The 25209-nt window shown below is 35.4% G+C and overlaps 1 protein-coding gene across 1 annotated transcript in view; it reads left to right on the top strand.

Moving 5' to 3' along the window:
• Window positions 1-25209, top strand: part of Smp_165420 (putative zinc finger protein) — a gene marked incomplete at both ends in the record, with an annotated part of 156356 nt that overhangs the window by 77129 nt on the left and 54018 nt on the right. Inside the window, 13 exon segments of the mRNA XM_018793290.1 lie at window positions 5004-5291; window positions 5865-6105; window positions 8027-8316; window positions 10301-10568; window positions 11865-11988; window positions 12683-13008; window positions 13839-13948; window positions 15370-15558; window positions 16715-16865; window positions 18849-19111; window positions 19708-19869; window positions 21595-21771; window positions 22793-22962. Coding sequence (XP_018647817.1) covers window positions 5004-5291; window positions 5865-6105; window positions 8027-8316; window positions 10301-10568; window positions 11865-11988; window positions 12683-13008; window positions 13839-13948; window positions 15370-15558; window positions 16715-16865; window positions 18849-19111; window positions 19708-19869; window positions 21595-21771; window positions 22793-22962 — 2759 coding nt within the window.

The following is a 25209-nucleotide window of genomic DNA, read 5'->3' as shown; positions in this document are numbered from 1 at the left end:
GTTTCATTATGATTCTGATGCCAACGTTACTTTTGACATGTGGTTCCGGCGTTATGAAGACCTATTTAAATTTGATTTTGCTAATCAAGATGATGCTTGGAAGGTGCGACTGCTACTTCAAAAGTTGGGTGCAAGTGAGCTGGACAGGTACTGCAACTTGATCCTGCCTTTGAATCCACGTGATCGCTCTTTCGCAGACACAGTCCAGACACTAAGCCAACATTTTGGGGACAATTCATCATTGTTTAACACCCGTTATCGATGTTTGAAGCTAGTTATGAACGAAGACGATGACTTTCTTACGCATGTGGGCATCGTTAACCGTGAATGCGAACGGTTCCGGTTGAAGTCTTTATCTGAAGACCAGTTCAAAGCCCTCATCCTCATTTGCAGCCTCCACTCCCAGAAGTTCAGTGACATAAGAACGCGACTACTATGTCGATTGGATCAAGATCCAAAAGTCACACTAAATGACATGGCTAATGCATACCAACGCCTAGTAAATCTGCAACGAGACACGACGATGGTTAAGAGTGGTGGATCTAGTCGATCGGAAGTACGAGTAGTCCAAAAGACAACTAAACAGAATAAGTGCTTTCCCGCTACATTCAGTCCAACTCATTTCAGCCCAATTCGACAGACCAGAACAAATCCCTCCACTCCTTGCTGGCACTGTGGTGCATGGCACTACGTACGAAATTGCCCATTTAGGCAACATCGATGCAGGAAGTGCAAGGTCGTTGGTCACAAGGATGGGTTTTGCCTTAAGAGCACACCAAATCGATCCAGTAATACCAAAAAGACTGTTCCGAAGCCCTGTACCTCTTCTTTGAGCTTAGTATCTTCTTGTCAAAGCTCATCACCAGGTGAGAGGAAATTCATTAACATTAATATTAATGGACATTTTTTTAGATTGCAAATAGATACAGCATCAGACGTCACCATCCTCTCACACAAAAATTGGATCAAAATGGGTAGCCCAAGCCTGCAGCGAACAACTCAAAAGCCTCGTACCGCATGTGGTAATTTCCTACACTTATCAGGACAATTGAAATGTAGAGTGACCTTCCGGGATTCGTCGTTTACCGGGGTATATCATATAACTCCAGCTGATCTAAATTTACTTGGTTTAGACTGATTCGATCAACTGAAATTGGCTGATGTCCCACTAAATACCATATGCCACATGGTATCACAACCTCATGACACTGAATCGTATACCAGGAAGCTAATGGCGCAGTTTTCATCGATTTTCCAACCTGGTTTGGGACAGTGTTCTGCCATAAAAACAACGCTTCGTTTGAAACCTGGAGCTAAGCCTGTCTTTCGTCCCAAAAGACCCGTGCCTTATGCGACGTTACCAACAGTAGATGAAGAATTAAACCGCCTCCAACAACAAGGAGTAATTACTCCCGTTTCTTACTCCGCCTGGGCAGCACCGATAGTGGTCATCAAGAAGGCAAACGGCACCATAAGAATATGTGCTGATTTTTCTACAGGTCTAAATGCAGCCCTTGAACAACATCACTATCCCTTACCAGTTCCTGCAGATTTGTTTACGATGCTGAATGGGGGAAAATTCTTCGCAAAACTGGATCTTGCTGATGCTTATTTGCAAGTTGAAGTAGACGAAGCATCGAGGGAGCTGCTTACTATCAACACTCACCGTGGGTTATTTCAGTACAACCGTTTACCATTCGGTGTCAAGACTGCACCATCTATTTTCCAACAATTAATGGATACTATCTTATCTGGCATCCCGGGAGTCGCGGCCCACCTTGACGACATTCTAATTGTTGCGGCAACGTTAGAACAGCTACAGGAACGAACGACATTGGTACTGAAACGCATCAGTAAAAACGGGTTCCGGTTACGACCTGAGAAATGCCAGTTTTTATTACGGTCCGTAAAGTATTTGGGGTTTATTTTTGATGCTGACGGCCGCAGACCGGATCCTGAAAACGTCCGAGTGATAAGACAGATGCCCACGCCCACGAATATCTCCGCACTGCGTTCCTTCATGGGACTGGTCTCTTACTATGCCGCGTTCGTCCCTTCAATGCATGACATTCGTGCCCCACTGAATGGTCTACTGAGCAAGAACAGTACGTGGAACTGGACTAAAGAGTGATACAGCATTTTGTAAACTGAAGTCCATCATCAGCTCGAAATTGTTATTAACGCACTACGATCCATGCATGCCAATCATTGTAGCTGCAGATGCCTCAGCGTATGGCTTAGGAGCCGTCATTTCTCATCAGTTTCCAGACGCATCAGAGAAGGCTGTCATGCACGCATCCCGAACGCTGACCCCGGCAGAAAAAAAGTATAGTCAGATAGAGAAGGAGGCTCTAGCCCTGGTGTTTGCTGTGCGGTGGTTCCACAAATTTTTGTACGGTCGGAGGTTCACACTCCTTACGGATCACAAGCCTCTTCTCGCAATTTTCGGGTCGAAGTCTGGCATACCAGCCCACTCGGCAAATCGTCTTCAGCGTTGGGCCTTGGTACTCTTGGGTTACGATTTCGAAATCCAACATCGACGTACCCAACAATTTGGTCAAGCAGATGCTCTATCACGTCTCATTAATGATCATTCGGCGACTGAGGAAAATATGATAATCGCATCTCTGTCAGTGGAAGATCACGCAAAATGTTATCTGACAACCGCTATACGGGCATTGCCGGTGTCCGCGTCAGACGTACAAAACGCTTCAAGGAATGACCCCGTCATCAAGAGGGCTATGAGCTATATCACCAATGGGTGGCCGTCTGTTAAGTTCGATGGAGACATGAAACAGCTGTATCAGCGGCGAGATTCACTATGCATTGTGAACGACTGCGTGATGTTTGGTGAAAGAGTGGTTGTACCAGAGTCTCTTCGCGCAAAAGTGATGAAACAATTTCACATTGGTCATCCCGGGATAAAGCATATGAAATCTATTGCCAGAAGCTATGCTTACTGGCCCCTCATGGACCAGCACATCACGGATCTAGTAAACAAATGCGTTCAGTGTCAGCAAGCACCAAAGTTCAATGCGAAGGTGCCGCCGCTTCATGGCCACAGCCTGAGTATCCCTGGTCTAGGATACATGTTGACTTTACCGGTCCAGTCAATGGAATCACTTATCTTGTCGTGGTCGACGCCTTCTCAAAACGGCCGGAGATTGTACCCGTCACGCCACCAACGACCACCCAGACGCTGAAGCATTCGACTGAGTTGTTCGCACGGAACGGATTACCGGAAGTGATTGTATCCGACAATGGGTCGCAGTTCACCTCAGCGCAGTTCCAAGAGTTCTGCAAACGCCTATCCATCAGGCATCGTCGCGCCCCACCTTATCACCCACAATCGAATGGGCAAGCGGAAAGGTTCGTGGATACGTTCAAGAGGGCTCTGATTAAGTCAAAAGGGGAGGGGACGCCAGCGGAAACACTGCAGAGTTTTTTATTCGCCTACAGAACGACGCCTAACGAAACGCTGCCGGAGCAGAAGTCCCTCGCAGAGATCCTTATTGGGAGAAGGTTGAGGACTATCCACAACTTAATGCTACCGAAAACCACACCACCACTAGCGCAAACCACGTCCCGGAAGCTACCCACGTACAACGTTGGATGCCCAGTATTCGCTCGAGACTACAGAGCAAATCGTGATCCTTGGATCGAAGCACGTGTGGTTAGAAGGGTAGGTAGAGTCATGTACCAGGTTGAGGTAGGAGCAGATAGGTGGACGAGGCATCGAAATCAACCACGCAAGCGTTCAGCCCCAGCGCGCTCAACAACCGAAGGAAAGATCCCGCTGGACATATTGTTGAATACGTTCAATCTGCCGGTCGCCCCTACACAAGAAGAAACACTAAAGGTCGATCTACGGTCCCGAAGATGGTCTTTGCGCCAACGGCGACAGACAGTTAGAATGCAGGTGGACCCAAAGAATGTCCGTTACTAAAAAGGGGAGGTGTTGGGGATGTCAAATCCTCAGAACTTACTTGGTAAATGGCTTAGTTTTGTAATTTTATTTTGGAAATTTGAATTTAGCTGTTTTCGCGCCAAACGCGCTCTTTTTACCTTCACGTCATATTTCCCACTTGTAAACTATCTTAAACGCTATTGGTCCATTGTTTCTTTGTGTGTGCTATTTATTAATGATGCTCAAGGACAATTTGTTGATGTATAAATACGCTTGACTTTTTCCCTTATTTGATTGCTTGTACTCGGCTGCTTACGGAATACATATATTCCCCTACTTGCCTTGGACTTCTTCATCTAGTTAGCGGGGCCTGGAACAACAGATTAGAATAGCTTATCGTGTCATTGTGTCATTGGCTTTCGTTCGTTACCGCGGAAATCGATTTAGTTCAAGCATATCAATTAATTATATGTTACAATGACAGTATTCAATTTTTTAAGTGAAAAATCGTCCATAACTAATAGTTGGTTTATGTGACTCTCAGTTGGTGCTTGTTTAGTTCACGTACTAGGGAAATAGCTTATTCAAGTCTGATCATAATCTAACTTTTCATTTAATTATAGTTAATTATTTTTATGACAAAGAAATAACTGGAAATAGTTGTCTAAGGTTTTTCGTAACACTTTTTTCATGGCTGTTATCAATCATATGTCATAGCATTTTTATCTCTTTTTCTGGTTGCGTTCTTGAGATGATTTGGATAGGAAAATTCATTGAGTAATCCTTGCAAGAGCATGAATTTTTTGTTTTGTGGCCTTTGTTTATATAATTTCTGTGATAGTTGAAGAAATAAACATATTCCTCATATTCTTAACTTGCTCTTTCATATATCTTGGGTCAAATAATTGTCATTGCTTAAGTTTGTTGATTAGTAACAAATTCGTTTTGTGAATGCGTCACTTCGCAAATGACAACTTACCAGTCGTTCTTATTTTCCTAAATATTCTTGTAATCCAGTCAGTTTGATGAAAACTAAAAGAGCTACTTGTAAGTTGTGATAATATTTAAAAACTTTTGTGTTTATTACTTATTGAAGGTGTCTGGGATAACTTTACGATGGGCTTTATCTGGTTTACGAGCATGTTCTAATGCTTTATTGTCTTGTGCTGACCGAAAAGCCTCATTTTATCCAAAAGAATCTCACATATCACCGGATGAACTTTTGGTGTATCGTTTCCTAAAAACACTGAGTTCAATTGTTATTCATGCATCACGTCATCCTTATCGGTTAGTTCGACGTGAATTGCTAACCTTAGTCACTGAACTTGACTGGGCATCTGTTGGATACTTAGAAGGAACACTGAAGACACATGAATTAGCAAAGGTTTGTTATTTAAAGCATAGTTCTGTTTGTTTTTGTTCAATAGGTGTTTCATGTTTGCAATTGAAATATCCTTTCTAGTGAAAATGAATTCGCTAATATCTACACTCTGAATTAATTCACTGAAAATAAATTATAATAAATCCTAAGTGTTGCGAGCGTTATTAATAGGTTTGTTAGTTTACGTCGCATAAGATGTGAGGGAAGTTTGGATTGAATGTTTGGTCGCATAACATAGTTATCGTATTTTGTAAACAGTTTATTAGTCAATGGCTCTATAGCAATATTTATTTCAGGACATTCAAAGTTAGTTAAAAGGTAGTACAACACTACAAAAAAGAATATGTTTTTCTATACTTCGATTATTCTAAATCCTGTTTTTGCTTACACTGTTAAAATTATTCTATGTGGAGTTTGTCGACATTTTAAATACAGGAAATCCCAAATTTATGAAGGTCGCTACTATCAAATATCATCGACATACTTTAGGTGTAGTAAATAGAGATTTGTGACGCCTAACCACACCTTTTTTAAGTGCATTGTTATTAATTCTCCTTCTTCGTTTATTTGTTTCAGTCAGCGCTGTTTTCTGTAATGCCTGTTAGATTGATAGATTTGACAAGGACGGAGTGTTGGCGAATTTTATGTGATACTGATCCGGATTTACGTGAACATGCTTCTACAGCATTAATTGCATTAGCCTCCAATCTGACTAGTAGTATTGGTGATAATTTAGGTATTTCCACTGGAGGTTTACTACCAAACCGTATCAAGCGTAGTTTGTACTTTTGGCTGCCACAACCGTGTTCAAAGATTAGTAAGTGATAAGATGTCGCGTGAAACATCTTAAACATGTATATTTCTTGTCTATTTTTCAGCATTCCACTTATCCCTAAATAGCTTACACCATTTTTGTAGGCTGTATTAGTGTTTGATATTGTTTTGACTTACTAGCCATGACACTGAATTTAGTGTAGAGTGGTTAGTTGGAAAGTTTTAAACCGTTCTCATTTTTCATGCAATTGGTTCCTTTCTCGAATTTAGACAAAGCAAGAACAAACATATTTGCAGAGCAACGTGAAGTGATTATGTTTTGTTGCATTATCTTCAACTACATACAAGCCAATAAGTCTCCTTGTTGCCATTAATTAGCATAATATTGAACTTGATTGAATAAACTGTCAATCAATAGAGGATGAGTTGCTTGAAGTATGAAAGGAATTAAATATTAACTTATTCCCTATTTGTTGACAATTCATTATTTTCAAATTCAATATTGTTATAATGGGACGAGTATTATAAAAGTCAGAACTTTTGTAACTCATTTTCTAATTATTGTTATTATTGATATTTTTGGTATATAATTACCAAGCCTCTCTTGACTCGTATATGTATAATTGCGATTTTTTATTTTATGGTACGATACAGTCAAATATATCTGTATCTAAACCCACATATATATAGAAGAATATATTTTTAATATATTTGGCTACTTATTCTCTGAAGAAGTGGATTACTCTGAGTCACGAAACATCAGAAAATCTAATTTTTCTACTCATTGGGATATTACAAATATATTATTTCATTTATAACAATCTACCCAATGCTCAAATTACCAAGTCAAGCCTTGGAAATGATACCTATAAACCCACACATATTTGAAATATAATAATACTGGAGGCTGGTTGCTGACTTCTCTCTTGGACTCAAGGTAGAAGATAGAGTAGGAGTTATAAATAGCAGATTAATAGAAGTTTAACTGTTTTGGTCTAAGGTAAACGGCTCTGGTTATCCGTATAACTGGCGAAGTTTGGGACACCAAGCTATAGAAAAACTAGTAGACGCGAAGTAGACAAAATTATAGCTAGAATTCTGATCGGTGACTTTACCATGTAGTATCGGTTAATATCTCAGGACATACTAAACATTGTTAGGAATTAGAAATAAGTAAACTTATTAGCTTTCATGTGGCCGAAGAGAAAGCAACGAAATGCAATCGTTTCATTGTATTCTGCAAATATTTTCGCTTTGTTTTCATTTCCCGCACTTCTTTAAACATAATTATGTCATGAGCAATCAGATATTAATTGTTCATGTTTCGAAAGTGATCGGTTAATATGGTTCCGTCATTCAGGAGCATAAAATAATAACCACTAGAAATGGTTAACACCCAGAGCACAAGGACTTAATATCTCTAGGTGATTGGTTCAGCTCAGTGTACTCTTATAGGTGTTACCGGTATATCTTTCGACAGTTATTTAAATTTAAAACATCCCAGTTTTTTTCCATACAGTGTAACATGAGTTGTGATTTTCAATAGTACTATTTTAGTGAATCATCAAATTAGTTATCTCAGGAAGACTTGATTATAAGGAAATGGGACTGTCATATATGATAAGAGGTTGTTTCTTAAGGTAACTAAATACTACAAAGCCATTGCCTCCTTCAGTATATATCCTGATCGCAATCGCTTCGTCGTATTCAATTATGTTAAGTAGAAGCCAGAATTGCACACTATCTAGAGGCTTCGGAGTAGCCCTAATATCATCCTTTAAATTAAAATCATCATTGAAATTCTGACCAAATATAGTACACACTATTCGATTAGTACGTGATTTTATGTAATAATCCTTTCAGGATCTTTGGTTTGTGATCTTCAAAGTTTCTTCGCATGCATGAACAATATTAACCGTTCATTTTTTCCAGCTACTTATTTTGATTGGTTTTTTACTCCGTAGAGTCAAAAGTTTCATGTTATGGTTTGGTTGGTGCTTTGGGTGTTCATGGTTTACCACCTTGTTTATCTACTCTACCAATGGAAATGGATGTTGGACCTATTGGACGGCAGTTTTATCAATCACAAATGTCACAGTTATTGTATTTAGAGGCAGAACACAATGAAATAAGTAACCAAGTCACTGATTTTTATCTAAGTAGCACAGGAACTGCATGTCTCTTCCGTAAATGTTTGACTGCTCTAATGGAATTGCCGTGTTCTAGTTTTTTACCTGAAGATCGCTATATGCTGGTAAATTTTTATTTTCTAACGTGAACATTTTGGGTAATGGGTGCTTATTTTTAGTAAAACAACTGGGTTTTATTTAAATGAATACAATGCTGAATATGTGTGGAGTATAATAACCTTTTTAAGACTGACCGTTGGATTGAAACTCTTATCATTCATATGGAATAACATGATTTATCATCAGCAAAATAGATTATCTCCCTTAGTTATTGCTCTCATTTCCAGCCGGTTTTTTATTCACAAGACAAGTAGTCAACAACTTGATACGGTAATTTTCCGGTTGTCATAATGTACACATTACTTAAGCCGTGCATTAGTATTTATAGTTGTTCGATAAATGTATGAGTTTGCAAGGGAATAGACTGAGATTACATCTTGGTGCGATCTGAAAATTTTCACTTTGAGTTACATCAATGTACATCTACAAGTTTACTTGCTCTTAGAGGGCGGCTTTCTTTCGCCGTACGAAGTGACCACTTTCTAAACTCATCTCAGAACATTAACGGGATGGCTTTTAACAGAGGAATGTAAAACAATCAGTAGTTCAGTACAGAGGAATCTTCCTTTAAAGTAGTGTACGCAGTTACAAAAGTGGGATCAAAGGGAGGTCGAATAAAAAAAAACTTATGCACTATGAGGCGTTGACAATCCACTCATTCAAGCTCGAACTCTGCGTGCTAAAGCATTACGTGCAACCTCTCGTCCTTTCGTAGCTCCAATGCCCTTTTTCATTATGTTTTGGTTTTGTTTTTGTTTTTATTATTACTATTTTGTACTTTTCAAAAACTGTGTTCAGTTGTTATTATCCTTTAACAGTTTTCCTTGATTTTTATTCAAGCGTTATTACGACCTCCATGTTTTTTCATTTTTTCTTTGTTTTATCAAGTGAACAATTGCGTCTCATATTTCTGATCCGTGAATTATTTTCAGCCCCTCATTCTTCTCTAACCTTCCGATCACTACTCAACCTTCTGATATTTGAAATCTTGGACCATTTTATGGTGTAATCTATTTCTATTCCTCCAATGTGCTCATGTATTCATCAAATAGCTGTAAATACCAATATGCAGCTTAAGCCATTGATTTTGTTGGGAAGAAAATTTTATTTGTTGTGTTCGCTTTACTTTTTATTCAGTGGTACAATAGGTTACCTTAATGTTCATTGCCTTTATCAAGCCTTTTTAATAAGCCTTACTCTATGATAACGCTACGTATATATGATGTGTGGTTTCTTTATTATGATATGTGACAAGGTAAGAATAAATCGTTCACAGTTTATTTGGAGCTACTCTAGGTTTCTCTACATACGTCCTCTTTCCTCCGGGTCTTACTCCATTAAATTACAGTAATTCTTAGACTCTTAAACCTGAAACCTTTAGTCCCTGATATATCGTAGGTTAGTGGACGGTCTTAAATCGTCTACTCGTATCTCAAACTGGAGTTTCATTATTGGATTTTTATTTATGCTTTATGACACATTTATCTGTGCCTCAAAAAATTTCGGAGGTCTACCAGTTTCTCAGGTAATCTACCACTTTACTATGACACTCTAACATCAACATCCCCTACCATAAGCAAGCAATATTTCTATGATATCTACAGCCTAAGGCTCATAACATACAAACAAATTCAGCATTCAGTGGCCGTAATTCACACCGCTAAGCCAGTATATGATGAGCTCCTGAACAGAATTATCGCTCACTTACAGAACTGCGAACATCTTGTCTACGTTATAAGCGGCGAAATTGAGCACATATAAAATCTGTCCTTGTGCTTATGATATCATTTTCCTAGATAAGTCTAGATGGGTTCCCAACTCTCTCTCAAAGATCTAACGATCTAGAGCTCACTTATGTAATGTTGAGTTATTCCTTTTAAATTTTGATTATAGTCGAAATAATTCCGATAAATGTCCAATTTTACTCTAAGTAATTGTCCCTGAATATTTATAGTGTATTTTTATCATTTTTAAAAACTTTTTTTCCAGCTTGGTGTTGTTAGTTGCTTGAACCAACTGATTGGATCATCTCATTTACTCAGTTATTCTCATTTATGGTTCGATCCTTCTCCCTCATCATCAGCTGCTTCTGAAAGCACTTTATCAAACGAAAATCCCGTAAAACCCATTCACCGTAGATCACGTCTATCTCTCTTATCCTGGCATTGTCTCACTCTACTGTCTTCAGCCCCAGTAACTTCACTTGACTTAGAACTGCAGTCTTCTTTATTGAATTTGTGTACTGGTTGTGTAACACGTAAGTTATATTCTTATATTATTCAGCATTACATTAGAAAATAACTGAACACTGAAGTTCTAAGCTGATACTATATTGGTGTTATGTTTTCGGTCAGCCTACGTTAATTCCTAATCACGTTCTATTGGGATTATTTTCATGCGAACAGAATCCAAGGCTAACTCTGTAGAAGGGTAACGGACAAACAGTGTAATAGTAATCGCCAACGTGATGCAAAAAAATGGAAAATCAGAGGATCAAGGAAACTTGATATTTAAGAAGAATTGGGTTAGAACAAATCTACATATTAAGTGACAACACATGACCTTAAGACTCAACAAAATATATTTCAGAAAACAACGAACTGCCAACTTGTGCAATCTCTCGTAGTTTGGCACAGTAGTAACGATGAGCCTGTAAAGATTATTGTGGAACGACAGTAACTATTCTCATTCTCTAGTTAACTCTTTCAACTTTCCTGTTGCTCATTTTCGCGTATCCTATGCAACATACTATCATTACCAGAGGAAAACGCATATATTTATTATAATACAGTAATTATTTATAATGTTAAGTGCAAATTTTTAATTAAGATAAACGAATAGGAGTTTATGCTGAAATGATCTTTTTTTACCTATGTATGGTTGATGCTAAAGGAAAAACCAAATGGTAGTTAAATTGAAATTACCACTTGAAACCACTCCGGTTATGAACTTATTAAGGTGTACAATTAAACCTCTAATTCTGTCTCGTTTTTCATTTATCCATTGGTTTTTATTCTTGATTGATTTATGACTAAGAGATAATCATATCAAGTGTAATTCGAGTTGTAGCAACGTGACCCCGGCTAATATCTTATTATTTCATTGGGAAACAAAGTCAGAAAATGTTGTATATTCGATTTGCGAAAAAAATTTCTTTACCCTTCTGAAGTAATTATATATATGTAGTTATAGCTCAGCCATATACATTTAATTTATAACATCAACATAAGCGTAAACACAACACAAAATAATCTTCAGCTGAATTTACACTACAGCATCAATGACTGACGCCTAATCCAACCCCTAGTTATCAAGAAGATAAAAGAAAGCGCAAATCTGTGTGGGTATTTGTAGAAGTTTTAGAGTGTCATTAAGAATTACTCATTCCACAACATTCAATTCAATTGTACCCGTGCGATTTCAAAAATTCCAATATTTTGACAGATTGGATTCAAATTTTCAGAAAGTAATGGATTAGTTAACTGACATATGAATTACACCATCAAGTAAACCTTATGTACAATGAATCATCGTAGTCATTTTTCCTTTACAGGTTGGTCTGTCTATACACTCTTGGATAGATCTTCGAAAGATAAAAGTAGTAATGAATTACCTACTTCAAATAAACAACAACCATTTACTCGATATGCTTTGGCTTTTATGCAACATTTAATGAGGTTAGTAATGTTTTATTAAAAGTACTTCTTATTTCATCTAAGCTTTGTTTGAGTAAATATAAATGATCTGCAATTACTTGTTATTTTTCTCAAACATTCAAAATGCCCTAATTCAATAAAAAGGAAAAAGAATATGTGTGAGACGAAGAACATCATCTTGCCTACAAAATAAAGTTTTACAAAAGTGCTAACTTCTTTTCTGTAACCTAGTCCCCATCTACTTGCTTTTGCCAATAAACTTTCTTTTAATCAATTGTCAATGGTGCGTTAACCTTTTCGGTAAAGTAAAAGTAGCCTTTTATCGATATCTGTACCAGTTTATGTTGCTTTTTATTGTAGTCATGAGATCCCATCTTTATGTCTGATTTTAATAATGTGGCTTAATATATATATATATATATATATATATATATATATATATATCATTACATTATCGTCCAAGTTCTACTAATAAAGTAGATTTCAATAATCTACGTTTAAAGTGATGAAGTATTGTTGTCGAAATTTCGCAGTCGATTATGTAGTATTATTTATGTTCATCTTTCTTACTTAAGAGGCCTTACTGAGATTTATTTCTAAATATAATGATTAGGACTATGGAAATCTTACTTTCTTGATGGTCAGATTTTATTTTCAATGACATATAGTCAGCAGTGCTACCGATTTTTTGTACGTATGTTTACTTTATCAATAGGGTTTGTTGCATTCTGTGGCATATTTTTGAAGCGATTCATTTACCTCAACATCATCAATCTGATTCAATAACGTCCAAAATTCCAATCAGTTCAGTTTACTTTGGTATATCCGAATCATTTATGCATTCTGTAGCGAATTTAGCTCAGACAAGAACCCATTTTTCTACAACCCAATTTGATCACGAAATCATTAATTCTCCTGCTGGTACCGCCAATAATACTCCTATGGGTAACAGTGGCACTATTAGTAGTGTGGATACACCATCTAGTAAAAAACGTAATTATGGAACAAAATTAGGTGGTTCCCTGAGAAAACATTTACCAGGTAAGATATTCATATATATATTATTTGTGATAAATTTATATCATTAGAAATATGTAGTTTTAGTGGTCAAAGTATGGCATAGGGATGAGCCAGCCAGAATCAAAAACTTGACTTTCAAGCTTATTTGTGAAATTCAAGTATTACGTATAACGAGAAGTAGAGCTAGCTTTGTATGATCCTCAAGACATTTAGACTGATAATAAAAATTAATTTTTTACCACCATAGAGTAAAAATGTTAGTGTTAAATGTATCAAATGCTCACTTCTGTCTCCATAGATTAGATGTAACAGTTATGTCGACACTATTCCTAAATTTTAAACGTGAATTCCTAATCCTGAAACTAGTTTTAACCGATTAATACCTTTTTTTATGGACGAACTAATCAAATAGGCTTCTTGAATATTTAGGTGAAATTTTTTATTTACATAACTACAGAGCATTGTTGCATCATAACTTATAATATTTTGTGATGAAAATTCCAACCTCAAATATCTAATCTTAACTAAGAACAATGTGAGAACTCCTAATAAGTTATTTGAATTTTTTTAAAGGGTTCGGGAAGATAAACATTCTGTATCTATAGGAATGAATTTGTGTCGTGTGACTGCAATTCGAAAGTTTTTTATATTCTACCAAATATGTTACCTATTTCTTAGTCTAGCTGATTTTTTCTATTAAAAAATCGTTGCTTTTCAACTATTCAAATTTCATTTACGTTTTGTTTTAATACCCTTACTTTGTTTGAAACAGAACTTAATGATAATAAAAATAACATACTTGGATTGTTAATATAGCTCTTAGTTGTCTGTTATTTATTTTATTTATCAAGCACCTCGACACTCTCCAACATTAACGTCTTCAACTCTTGGATATTTTGCAAACTTGCCACAGTATATGTCATTATATAAAACTCTTAAAACTGCATATAAATCTTTTAAAGTAAGTTTTATTTATTTATTTGAACACATAAACATTGGTACAAAGGGCACCAAATTCATATGCGCTACACAATAACAATGAGACCAGTAGTAGTTATCACTGATTTGTGTAAGGGATGTGATATTGCCCAGACCGAAGCAGGTGGCTTTCTTAGGGGGGGGGGCACACCTCGAGCCTTTGATCTAAAGGTCTGATCCACAAGGTGGTGGAGTAACCTTAGGAAATGCAGTCCCATGGTAACCTGTGACCAACAATAGGTTCATACGCCTTTTGTTCCCTCAGGATCCTGGATCCTATGTGCATCATTGGTTGGAAATCAGGGTTTTCCAACTCCCTTTGATGGATCCTCCATATCCACTAACCGGTTAGAGCGCCAGTCATTCACTTTACGTCCTCTCAATTTCGTAAATAACACCCTCACCACGAGAAGGTAGTGGCTGTATACGCGTGGTTAATTGAGAGCGTTTCGAGATAGAGAGTGGACTCTTTACACCCTCGACCGTACGGGAGATTTGTATACTTGTTTACTTCAAATATTCTTTGTGTGAAATTATGTAAAAGTTAATTGTTCAGGTTTTTTTTAATTAATTAAAGCTAACGAAATCACATATCGGATCATCATTCAGTTTAATTTAATTTATGTAACTGTTTATCACTCAACTATTTCTATTTAGTTACTTATAGTGAATCTTATTAAGGAGGGAAGCATTTCTAATTTTTCGTAATAATAATAATGTAGTACAGCAAATAGGTAATTCTTGTATTCTGTTGAGTATCAAAGGCCTAGTGATTCTAGATAACTGTTTAAACATTTAATATAGTGATTGAAAATTGAGTCCCTACAGCATTGCGACATGGCTTTATATCATAACTAATGTAAAACCTGGCATATATATGGATCTGTCCAAGTTGACACAGCATTTCAACACACAAAAACATGAAATTATCAATACGAATGTCAGAGTAATGGAAGTAATAACAGTATGAGTAATAGTAGAAAAGACTAGTCATAGATTATATAATTTGTGGCATAACAATTTTGAGCATTTTACAAAAATGCGAATACATCTGTAGCATTCCGACCGATTGCGAATCATGTCACCCAACGTCTTTAATCAATAATTACAAAAATCACGTTCAAACCAATGAGATAGCCTTGACTTACTTTTTGTTGACAAGTACCAACTAGTATGAAACCCACGTATATGGTATCCTGACAACTGCCTCTAATCACCTAACATATCATACAGTTAACTAAATTGTAGTTACTTAGGCTGATAGCCACATTAGGACTTGATTACCACTGAGGACTAAACAAATGTAACATTGTTCACTACTCAATATTCCCTCAGTGTAAATCAAATCCTATTTAATACTCATGTTTATATTTCTGCTTATTTTTATCGTTCATCAATAACTAGATATCGGCTGATTTAACTGGTTCTCATGATCGATTAATGGGCTTACTACAAACTTGTCTATATTCCTTCGGTCGATTATTAGAAAATCTTCATTTTGATGAAATCGCTCCGTATGCAGACGAATTATTAGTTTATTTAACTTCATTTTACAATTGGCAGCCTGGTCCATGCTTAGAGTTATCAACCCAGGTAATTTTATTTATTTTATGTCTCCGCTTTTCGTTTGATATGAAAGGTATAAGTAACCTAAAGTATGAGAATATCTGTCATCACTATTAAGATAATTTTTAGGATACGCGTCTTAGTAATTTATTATTTAGCATTACACCGGTAAGCGTTTTTTTAAATATGATTGAAAATAATAAATATTGATATCTGCAGTGATACTCTGAGACAGTCAAATGACGTGTTATAATATAAACATACTGTGTTGGTCAAAATTTGGTTTTATTTTTCAAGAAAGGACTCATCATTAGTTAAAAGTGTAGCTTTGTTTTCGAAAGGAAAAAGATGTATGTTTATGAATGTATGTACACATATTCTGGATTCGTTTTAAATCACTAAAACTCCTCACTTTCTGTCTTCTCAGTCAAGTAGTTGGTTTGGACTCACATCGAAAGTTTGTATATTACTATCAAGCTCGGACGACTGCACAATATAACATATGGCGTTTTCACATTTCATATGTTCTGGATAAGAGTTGACTGTGATATGAATTGGACTTCAGTGTATATATTTGCTCTAAGCGGCTAACACCATACTACTTATTTTAAATCAAACCATTGTCTTTGATCAGTAACGCTAAATAACTAGCCTTTGGAATAAATCTTTCTTGATTATCCATAAAGGTGGCTGACAAATCACTGTTATTTCCTAAGTTAGTGATGGTTAGTCGGTCTTGTTAAACAATTAAAATGTCAAGGTTAAGAATATTATGCCACAAAAGCGGCATTGTTATATGTTAACTTATCTTATGTGATACTTGTTACAGTAACTCATCAGAGTCACCATTTCTATATTATACTAGATTTCGTTGAAAAAGAGTTGATAAATGTTATTTGACAATCGTAACAGTCTTTGACAAAGCTTTAAGTATGTTGAACTGATCATCCATCATTATGTTATCTACATTGCTTTTCGTTTAAGACAGTATTTTCTGTCGTGCCATATTAACTATATTCCCATATCGCTTACTATGCAGAAGCATACAGAAATGCTTAATACAATAGTTTGTTTATACTAAACTTTTTTCTTGAGAATTTAATGAACTTCTGTAAATAAACAATTATTGTTTGATTTTTTTCCTTAAAAAAAAAAGCATTTTTTTGGACTCTTTCTTTCACAGTTACTTCGAGCTTTTGTTGGTACAAACCTTTGTAATCAATGGGACGATCAACTATGTCAGTTATATTCAGATGCACTAAACTCTAGTGTTTCCGATCAAGACATGAAAAGTGATTCTGAGGAGAAGAAAAATTCTAAAATTAATTTAGAAAGTTAGTGTTCATGATTTCATTGTAATTTTAAAGTTTACTATTTTATTTTGTTTATCATCATTACTATTAAGCCTTTTTTGCCTGCTCCACAATAATTATTTTCACACCATTTTGTTTTTTCGTCGTTCAATAACCTGTTTCGCCTGTTAAATTAATCCTCTTCAAATTCCAGTTTACTATTTTTACTATGTGTATGGTGTATGCTACTTATGTCTACCGATATAAGTAGTATGTAACGCCAATCAAAAGTAGAATACCTGTCAAAAAAAGTTGAGAGGATTGAGCTGAAGAAAACAGAAAGGAATTGAGAATTGAAAGAATCATGAAAGATGCAGAGGACAATTGATTGAAGATTTGCAAGTGAAGTATTTAATGTATGGTATAATGTATGCATGTGTAACATCAACGAGTAATAAACTGAATTTAAACTATGTTTATTAGGTCGGCACTAAAATTTCTCACAAAATATCGAGAAAATTATCTTCAAACTGGAATACGATTCAATAGACGAGCAATTTTTTTCCAATTGGATACAAGTTGAAAATTATCAATATGATGTTTTCTATCCAGTAATATTGTGTATCTGTATGTTTATCATAATAGTTGACTGTCGAATTTTCCATTTGATTTCACTTTCAAACACTGATTTTCAAAAGGCATCGTTTTAATAGCTTTCTTGGATCCGTATACGTTTTATATTTTGTTTTCAATGTTACATAAGTCATCTGCCACTGTATAGGTAAAATCATTTTGTCCCGAATTACCTTCTACTAACCAAAAAAAAATAACAATCGGAATAAGATATATTATTCACAGTTTTTATAAAAATTCAAAGTGGGCATAAAGGTTTTGGGAAAGTATGACACATTCCATGATTGTTTAAACGCTTCAATAGGTACCATGCATTGAAGCTGTTGTGTTCCTACATCCAAAATTTTTAACCAATATATTCATAAGCCTTTAAGTTGTAAGGGAAGAAATTGTCAAAAGAGGCAATTTTAACATGCTCACAAAATTTATTGTGTTAGCGACATAGGAAAAGTTTGGAAATTACACGATTCCGTCCAGGTAAGTTACCAATCAATTTCTAACTGAAGTTTTGTTGACTGTATTTCTCCTTACTCTGTTTTGCGCTTTCATCATTGAATTTGAAGTAATCATATTATTTCCAATGGAAGTATGTAGCCACTTAGGAAAACTATTCGTTGTTGCTGTTCACCTTAATTGAATTAAAAGGTACAAGTAATTAAAGTTTTTTAACGTGAAACTATATGAACAATACTCGTGTCTATAGTAACAGATCTCAAAGAACTAATTTAAACTGTGTTTTTTCCATTGCTCCTCACTGAAATGCTACAGTTACTATTCGTTAGTGTTTAAAAGATTTACGATAGAATCTTCAGTGTAATGGTTTTTAATTGTTATTGTTAATCTTAATTATATCTTTTTGAACACTAGCTATTCACTACTAACATGATTTGTTAATCATAAGTAACGTAAATCTGGCATATATATGGATCTGTCCACGTTGACACTGCACTTCAACACACAAAAAAATCAATACAAATGTCAGAGTAATGGAAGTAATATTAGTATCAGTGATAGTAGAGAAGACTAGTCATAGATTATGTAATTTGTGGCATAAGAAATATCGTAGTGAACGAGAACACAAGTGGGGACAATCGAATGTATTTGAACACAAAATCACTGAATCTCTTAGTAAAATCTGATGACCATACATTAAATATTTCATTTGCAAAGTATCAGTCAATCGTCTCAGACTTCATTGTTCCTTCGTTTCCACACCAATCATTCTCTGTTCTCATTCTGTCCTTTTCGATTTTCACTTTCGATTGAGGATACATACTACTTATATCTGTTGACGTCGGGAGCACACACCGTAGTTTGAGTATTTTAACCGTTTAATGATTGTATTCATTCACTCGTAACCGTGCATTTTTTCACTTATGATTAAAATTCTAGATACTCTTGATTTCCATATACGTAAATTATTGCATCAGAATAAAGTATTTACTAATTATCTATGGGATCAAAATGTATTGAAAGAAAGCAAGGCTTGTTGTTGGATTACAAGCCTAGAGCTTATTCAGTCACCAATTTCTGCATGGATCCGTTTTGCTCGTCAACGTCGTATTCCAGTCGGTCTTAAATATGCCAGTAGTACAGATAGAGTATCGCCTACGATACCAAATCAAACGATGATTATGTCAGCGTTAAAAATTAAAGTGAGATTTCCATTCTAATCTTCATGTTACTAGTGATCAAATTTAAACATAAAAATAGGAATTTTCCTCATTCATCTTCAGTTTATCGTTTATTATGAAACAGAAAAGTTACTCTTTTCAAAATCAATAGGTTAGATCATCTTTTCTAAAATATATTACGTACTCTGTTTATAAATATCAGTATCATATGAATTATGCCTGTTGTCTATTTAATTAGGAATTTGGTTGTGAATATTTGACGTTCTTATGGGCAATGTCGAAACTAAATAGTGTGTATTCTACGACATTTATATCGTATATCACAATTCCTATAATTTTATGACAGTGTTTTAAATAAAATATATTTGTAATATCCCAATGAGTAGAAATGTTAGATTTTCCGACGTTTCGTGACTCAGTGTAAGCAACTTCTTCAGAGAATAAATAATCAAATTAACATTAATCCAAGCTTAAATAGTACAACGGAACAACACGAATATTAGGTGATCAATAAAAAAACAGGTTTTTGATGTAGAGGATTTTTTAAAATAATTTTTGTATGAATTCTAATTCATTCTTATAATTGATTTACCTTTTAATTTTCATTATTTTTCTAGTTTGATACTCAATTATTTTTTAAACGTCTTGAACACATTGTACTTTGTGGTATGGAAAATTATAAATGGACAAATTGTTATTCACTTCAAACGAATATATTAGATTTACTGATTTATTTAATATATTTACGAATGAATTATTGTCAACTTGATGTACAACAGGTATATAATGTTAAATTTTTGTTAAATTATATTCTTGACTATATATATATATATTGATAAGTCTTGCTAAGTGAACGCTATACTCTGTTCCTAAGTTATTCTGGTAACCACGAAGCTAAATCTACTCAGCGACTTGAGTACGAGAGAAAAGGTCCAAAATATGCGAGAAGAACTTTACTCCAAAAGTTTATTCATGTGCAGAAAATATAGGGTTTTTATATTGTTTTAGAAGTCCAGGGATTTTTCCGAAAATCCTAGAATGCTACTAAACATAGTAGCAGCATAGTATAGTATACTGTGTGTGACTTTCATTTTCAAGTGCTTATTTAATTAGTTCTTAAAAATTCTAAAAATTTGTTTATTATTCAAAGTCGATCATATATAGATTATGCAATTAATTAACCCCAAATGCCCTGGTACGACCGAGAGTGAAGAAAGTTCGCTCTCCCTCTCGAAATGCTCTCACATGGTCACGAGTATATAACCTCTGCCAGGGAAGTCCTACTCACTGCCTTCTCGCACGACGGGTGTTGTTTACGAAATTGAGAGGACGAAAAGTGACTGTCCGGTGCTTTAACCGTGTTGGTGGATGTGGAGTGTCTACCTAGGGGAGTTGGAAAACCCTGATTCCAAACCAATGGTGCACATGGGCTCCAGTACCCTGAGGGAACGAATGGCGTATGAATCAATTGTTGGTGACTGGCTACCATGGGACTGTATCTCCTTACGATGCTCCACTGTCTTGTTGATCAGATCTTTAGATCAAAGGCTCGGGGTGTGGCCCCCTAAGAAAACTACCTGCTTCGGTTTGGGCAGTATCACAGCCCTCACACAAATCAAATGAGATTTGTGCGGCGCATATTTATCTGGTGCCCCTTTGTACCAATATTTATATGTTTAAATAAAATAATTGACATAATGTGTTTAAACAAACAAGGAAATAGATAACTTGTTGAAATATCTATATGTTAGGAACAGATAGCCCAGATATTCAAGCAGGCCGCCCCTGCTGTGGTTAGTAGTCATTTAAAAGTATTTTCTTGATATATTAATTGAGATTTTTCAATGGATTTTGCGAATTGGAACTACTGCATGGTAATGGTAAACTAAAAAGTATGAATTTTGATATATTGTTTATTGATATATTGTTTATTTTAAATATATTTGAAAAAATTGGTCTGACTTTTTCCTACTTGTCATAAATTGTTAGAAATACTGTAATAAAACAGTTGCGAACGACTAATATATTCTAAAGACAATTCATTCTGTGCTTTAACGTTCTTTACTAGAGATGTCCTCTCCTCTATGAGTTATTCAAATAACTTAACTTCTGATCTGTATCATAAACATATCATATAGACATAATTCTTGTTTGACTCTAATTAATTTGTGTACCACACGTTTTCAATAATATTTCTAAAGAAATTTCTAGAGACTGTAATTAATCATTGCGAGTATCTGTCCTCGGAAATTCAACGTCTTGAGACAGTATCAATGATGAATGTTGGCTCTTCAAATCAACAGTGTATTAAAGGGATTCAGCAGTTGAGTTCGAACAAGAGATTGCTATCATCATCCTCAACATCAGCGTTTTCTTTTCGTGATTTTTGTAATTCTGATTCATTTCTGTTTCCCATGATGAATTTGAGAGAACCGACTATATTACAACAACATCAGCGTCTTGTGAACGCTTTATTCCGTTTTTTGGTTACCTTGACTTATCAGTACCGTGTTATATCATCATCTTTAACATCAGTACCGTCAGCATCAACGCTTGCACAATCTAAACATCTTGATTCTGGTAATTCTGAAAATTCATCTAATTCTCCTGCTTCTACTACCAGTAATGCAACTAATGACAAAGACGAGTCCATCGACTCACGTCTTGTTGAACTAAGTCAGGTAAGTTTGTGTTTTGGCTCAATCTTGTTTTTTTTCCAACAGGTTTTGATATGTTAACATACCTAAGGCAGTAAATCAATTCTCGGTACTATACAACTATCTTCTACTACCGCACGCCCAACATGATTGAATTCTGCTGGTCACGGTTTCTCACTAGTAACTCTGGAATCACCTATCGAAATCGATTACAGTGAGCACACGGTTATTGTTAGTTTAATGGGTTTGTGGTAATTTTTGAATTCTATAGTTTTCATTACGGGACTGAGTTAAATAACGACTGAAAACTAAGAAGCTCTGGACAGCTATTTTGTCCTATTATAGTGTTGGGAATGTAACTCATTGAGTACTGACTCAGTGATCTATAGATTATTCGTTCCCTGTGAAACCTGGAGGTCCTCGATCCAATCTCTGTTAGTGCCACTGCCGAGAAGTCTCATACTAGTACATAGCAACTGCACAATGCTTTCTGGTTTTCAATGTTTTCCCTACTAAGGTCAGTCCATAGACCCTTCGACCAAACAATCTATGAAATCTGATGAACAGTCAGACCAAACCGTTAAAATCAAACAACAATCAAACAGTCGGTCTTACTATGGAGTGCAGTCACTCCACAGTAAAACCGATATGAATACAATCAGTAAACTTTGTCGTTCTCTAGGTCCTTTGTAATGTGATTAAAAATCTGAATAAATATTAAGTTAAAATATAATAAATGCAAAAATTAATTGTAGTGTCAATGATTCGTGATGATTGAGAAACACATTAATTCTAAACGGAAAGGGGAAATGTTAATGAAACAGAAAATAAACTTCGTAAATCACTACATACATCTACATTAAATCAGTTTAATTGATAAGCAACTAAAGCTTATTTATTACTCTTATTCTCCATTCGAGCTTATTTCTGGTTTACGATGTAATGACTCAGAATGATCTACTATTGTGTCAGGTCTGTGATTGTCCAACTGAGTTGATGAAGTAATAATTCCTTCTTTTACTGTCACTTTGTGTATATGTTCCAGGTTGTTCATTTAGCTGAAGCATTGGCAGCAGAAACTTGTGATCCTGGCAGTATTGTATTAACTGCAATGATTCCAGTGATCGTCGATTTATTTGTAATTCAACAACCATTAAATCAAAGAATTAATAAACAAACGGAAAATGTTGATCAAGCCAAAATGAATCAAATTCAGTAAGTTTGGCATTGTATTCATTATCTGCTGAACTATATAAATCATCAAAACAGTTTTTTTCGAATTTTATGTCCAAGATATTTAATCCAGTTGAATGTTCATCTATAATGAGTCCTTTAAAAATAGAATGTTCACAAATATTATGTCAATAATATTACTTAATCCTACTTCCTTGTATGTATATATTTCCTACTTTCTTTCCTCTTCCTAAATATTGAATGTTCGAATTCTCTCACTTGGCTGAATTAATAATCCCATATCCACCTGATTAACGATAATCTTATCCTTTCTATGGAATGATGTGCCGATTTTAGTTACCACTTGTAACACTCAACCATAGAAAAAATAATTTCGGTTGTGTATTGTAGTACTGTCTTGTGCTATTTTCGCTTGCAGTTCTTCGTATTCCTAATTATTTAGTGCTGATTGTAGGAAAGATTCTTGACTGTAGATCATGTTCGGTTTACAAATATTACAGTCTTATACACATAAACACATATTTATACTTTACTTTCCTGACCTCTTTTGGTGAATAATGTAACTTCTGGTCATTTTACATCTTTTTGTTTGAATAACATGTGATAGTATTGAAATATGATCTCACATTCAGCACATATTTCCTGATGGAAAATATTACTGTTCAATGGAACTTACTAATTCTAGCATTTTCTAGTGTTTAACAAGTTTTAAATTAATATCTCCACAGAGGTATTCATTATTGAGACTAAATTAATATCAGAAGGGGATTTTTTGTGGATATTATAGTGATTTCAATAGTTAAGATCATTAGTCAATTGAAGCTAGACCGCAATGGAAAACCTGAAAGCAGTGACCAGTGGATTTCAACCAGGTCTGTGGCGAGATAGTAACTCACTGAAGACAATCGTGGATGTGTCACTCAATTTTGTGGATTAGTTGAAGTTAGCCTTTGGATGCCGGCTCAGTGGTCCGGAGGTTGAGCGTTCACGCGCGATACCGATAGGTTCTGGGTTCGAATCTCGCGAGGCTGGATCGTGGGTGCGCACTGGTGAGGAGTCCCACAATAGAACGAAACGGCTGTCCAGTGCTTCCAGGTTTTCCATGGTGGTCTAGCTTCAATTGACCCATGATCTCAACTATTAAGAAACTAAATTAATTTCACTTATCTTATGATTTATTTATTTAAACACATACATATTGGTACAAAGGGGCACCAGATACATATGCGCCACACAAAACAATGAGAATGGGAAGAGAAAGAAGGAAGATACGTATATATAAAAAAAAAGAGGATGAAAAAAAAGAAGAGTAATGATGGGGTAAACAGAAATGTACAACCAGATCTCTTTCAGTTAAGGGAGTAATGAACACTCTTTATGAAGTAAAAAATGTTTACAGCAGGATCGCCACTGGCTTTTATTCTGAGCCATATCTGATAACGTCTCTAGCCACTGTGTTTCACCATCTCTCGGACCCCAACCAGGGAGTCGTGAAGGACCAACAGAAGCCAGCCCTTTGCATCTTTCTTCCATACCATGACACCATGTCATACACTGACCACCTCTCCGCTTTTTCCAACCAGTCCCAGTGTCGGCAAATAATGCACGACGTGGAATTCTCTGGGGCGACATTCGTAGAACATGTTCAAGCCACCGAAGTCGTTTCAAGATGGTGACATCAGTTGAATCATCGTCTCTGCGCCCGAACACACGATGCCGAACCTAGGCATTACTAACATGGTTTTGCCACTGAGTGATATCTATAAGAGATATGGAATCAATGAGTTATGGAAAACCAGTGGAGTTCTGCGACATCTATTGAGCTGATAGATCCTTTTAAACTTATCCCATCTGTTATATCCTAGTGAAGGCATAAGTACAAGTAACTTCCGGGACCTATTAATAGATTATTATTCTATATATATATATATATTCTTATAGTATATATATATATATATATATATATATATTCTTATAGTATAACTGTTCAGTAACTAGATTATGTATATCTATATTCATCTTATCATAAGCTTCCCGAATTATGTTCAGTTTATTGATACGATTTACTGTTCCCGAATTATGTTCAGTTTATTGATTACTTTCTCCCACGTTCACAGCCACATTTGGCTTGATCTTGTACAAATATTATTTTCTACTTTATGGTGTGATGCGGTCTGTCTGTCTGGTATATAAACAGAGTATGCTTGAGATAAATGACTCGCATAACAGAAGCTGTCATTTGTGTTCTGGACTCCATTGGAAGGGCTA

The sequence above is a fragment of the Schistosoma mansoni genome, chromosome 1, assembly GCF_000237925.1.
Source record: "Schistosoma mansoni strain Puerto Rico chromosome 1, complete genome".
Lineage (NCBI taxonomy): Eukaryota > Metazoa > Platyhelminthes > Trematoda > Strigeidida > Schistosomatidae > Schistosoma > Schistosoma mansoni.
The sequence above is the reverse complement of the archived record's forward strand: the minus strand, read 5'-3'. Positions and strand labels throughout refer to the sequence as shown.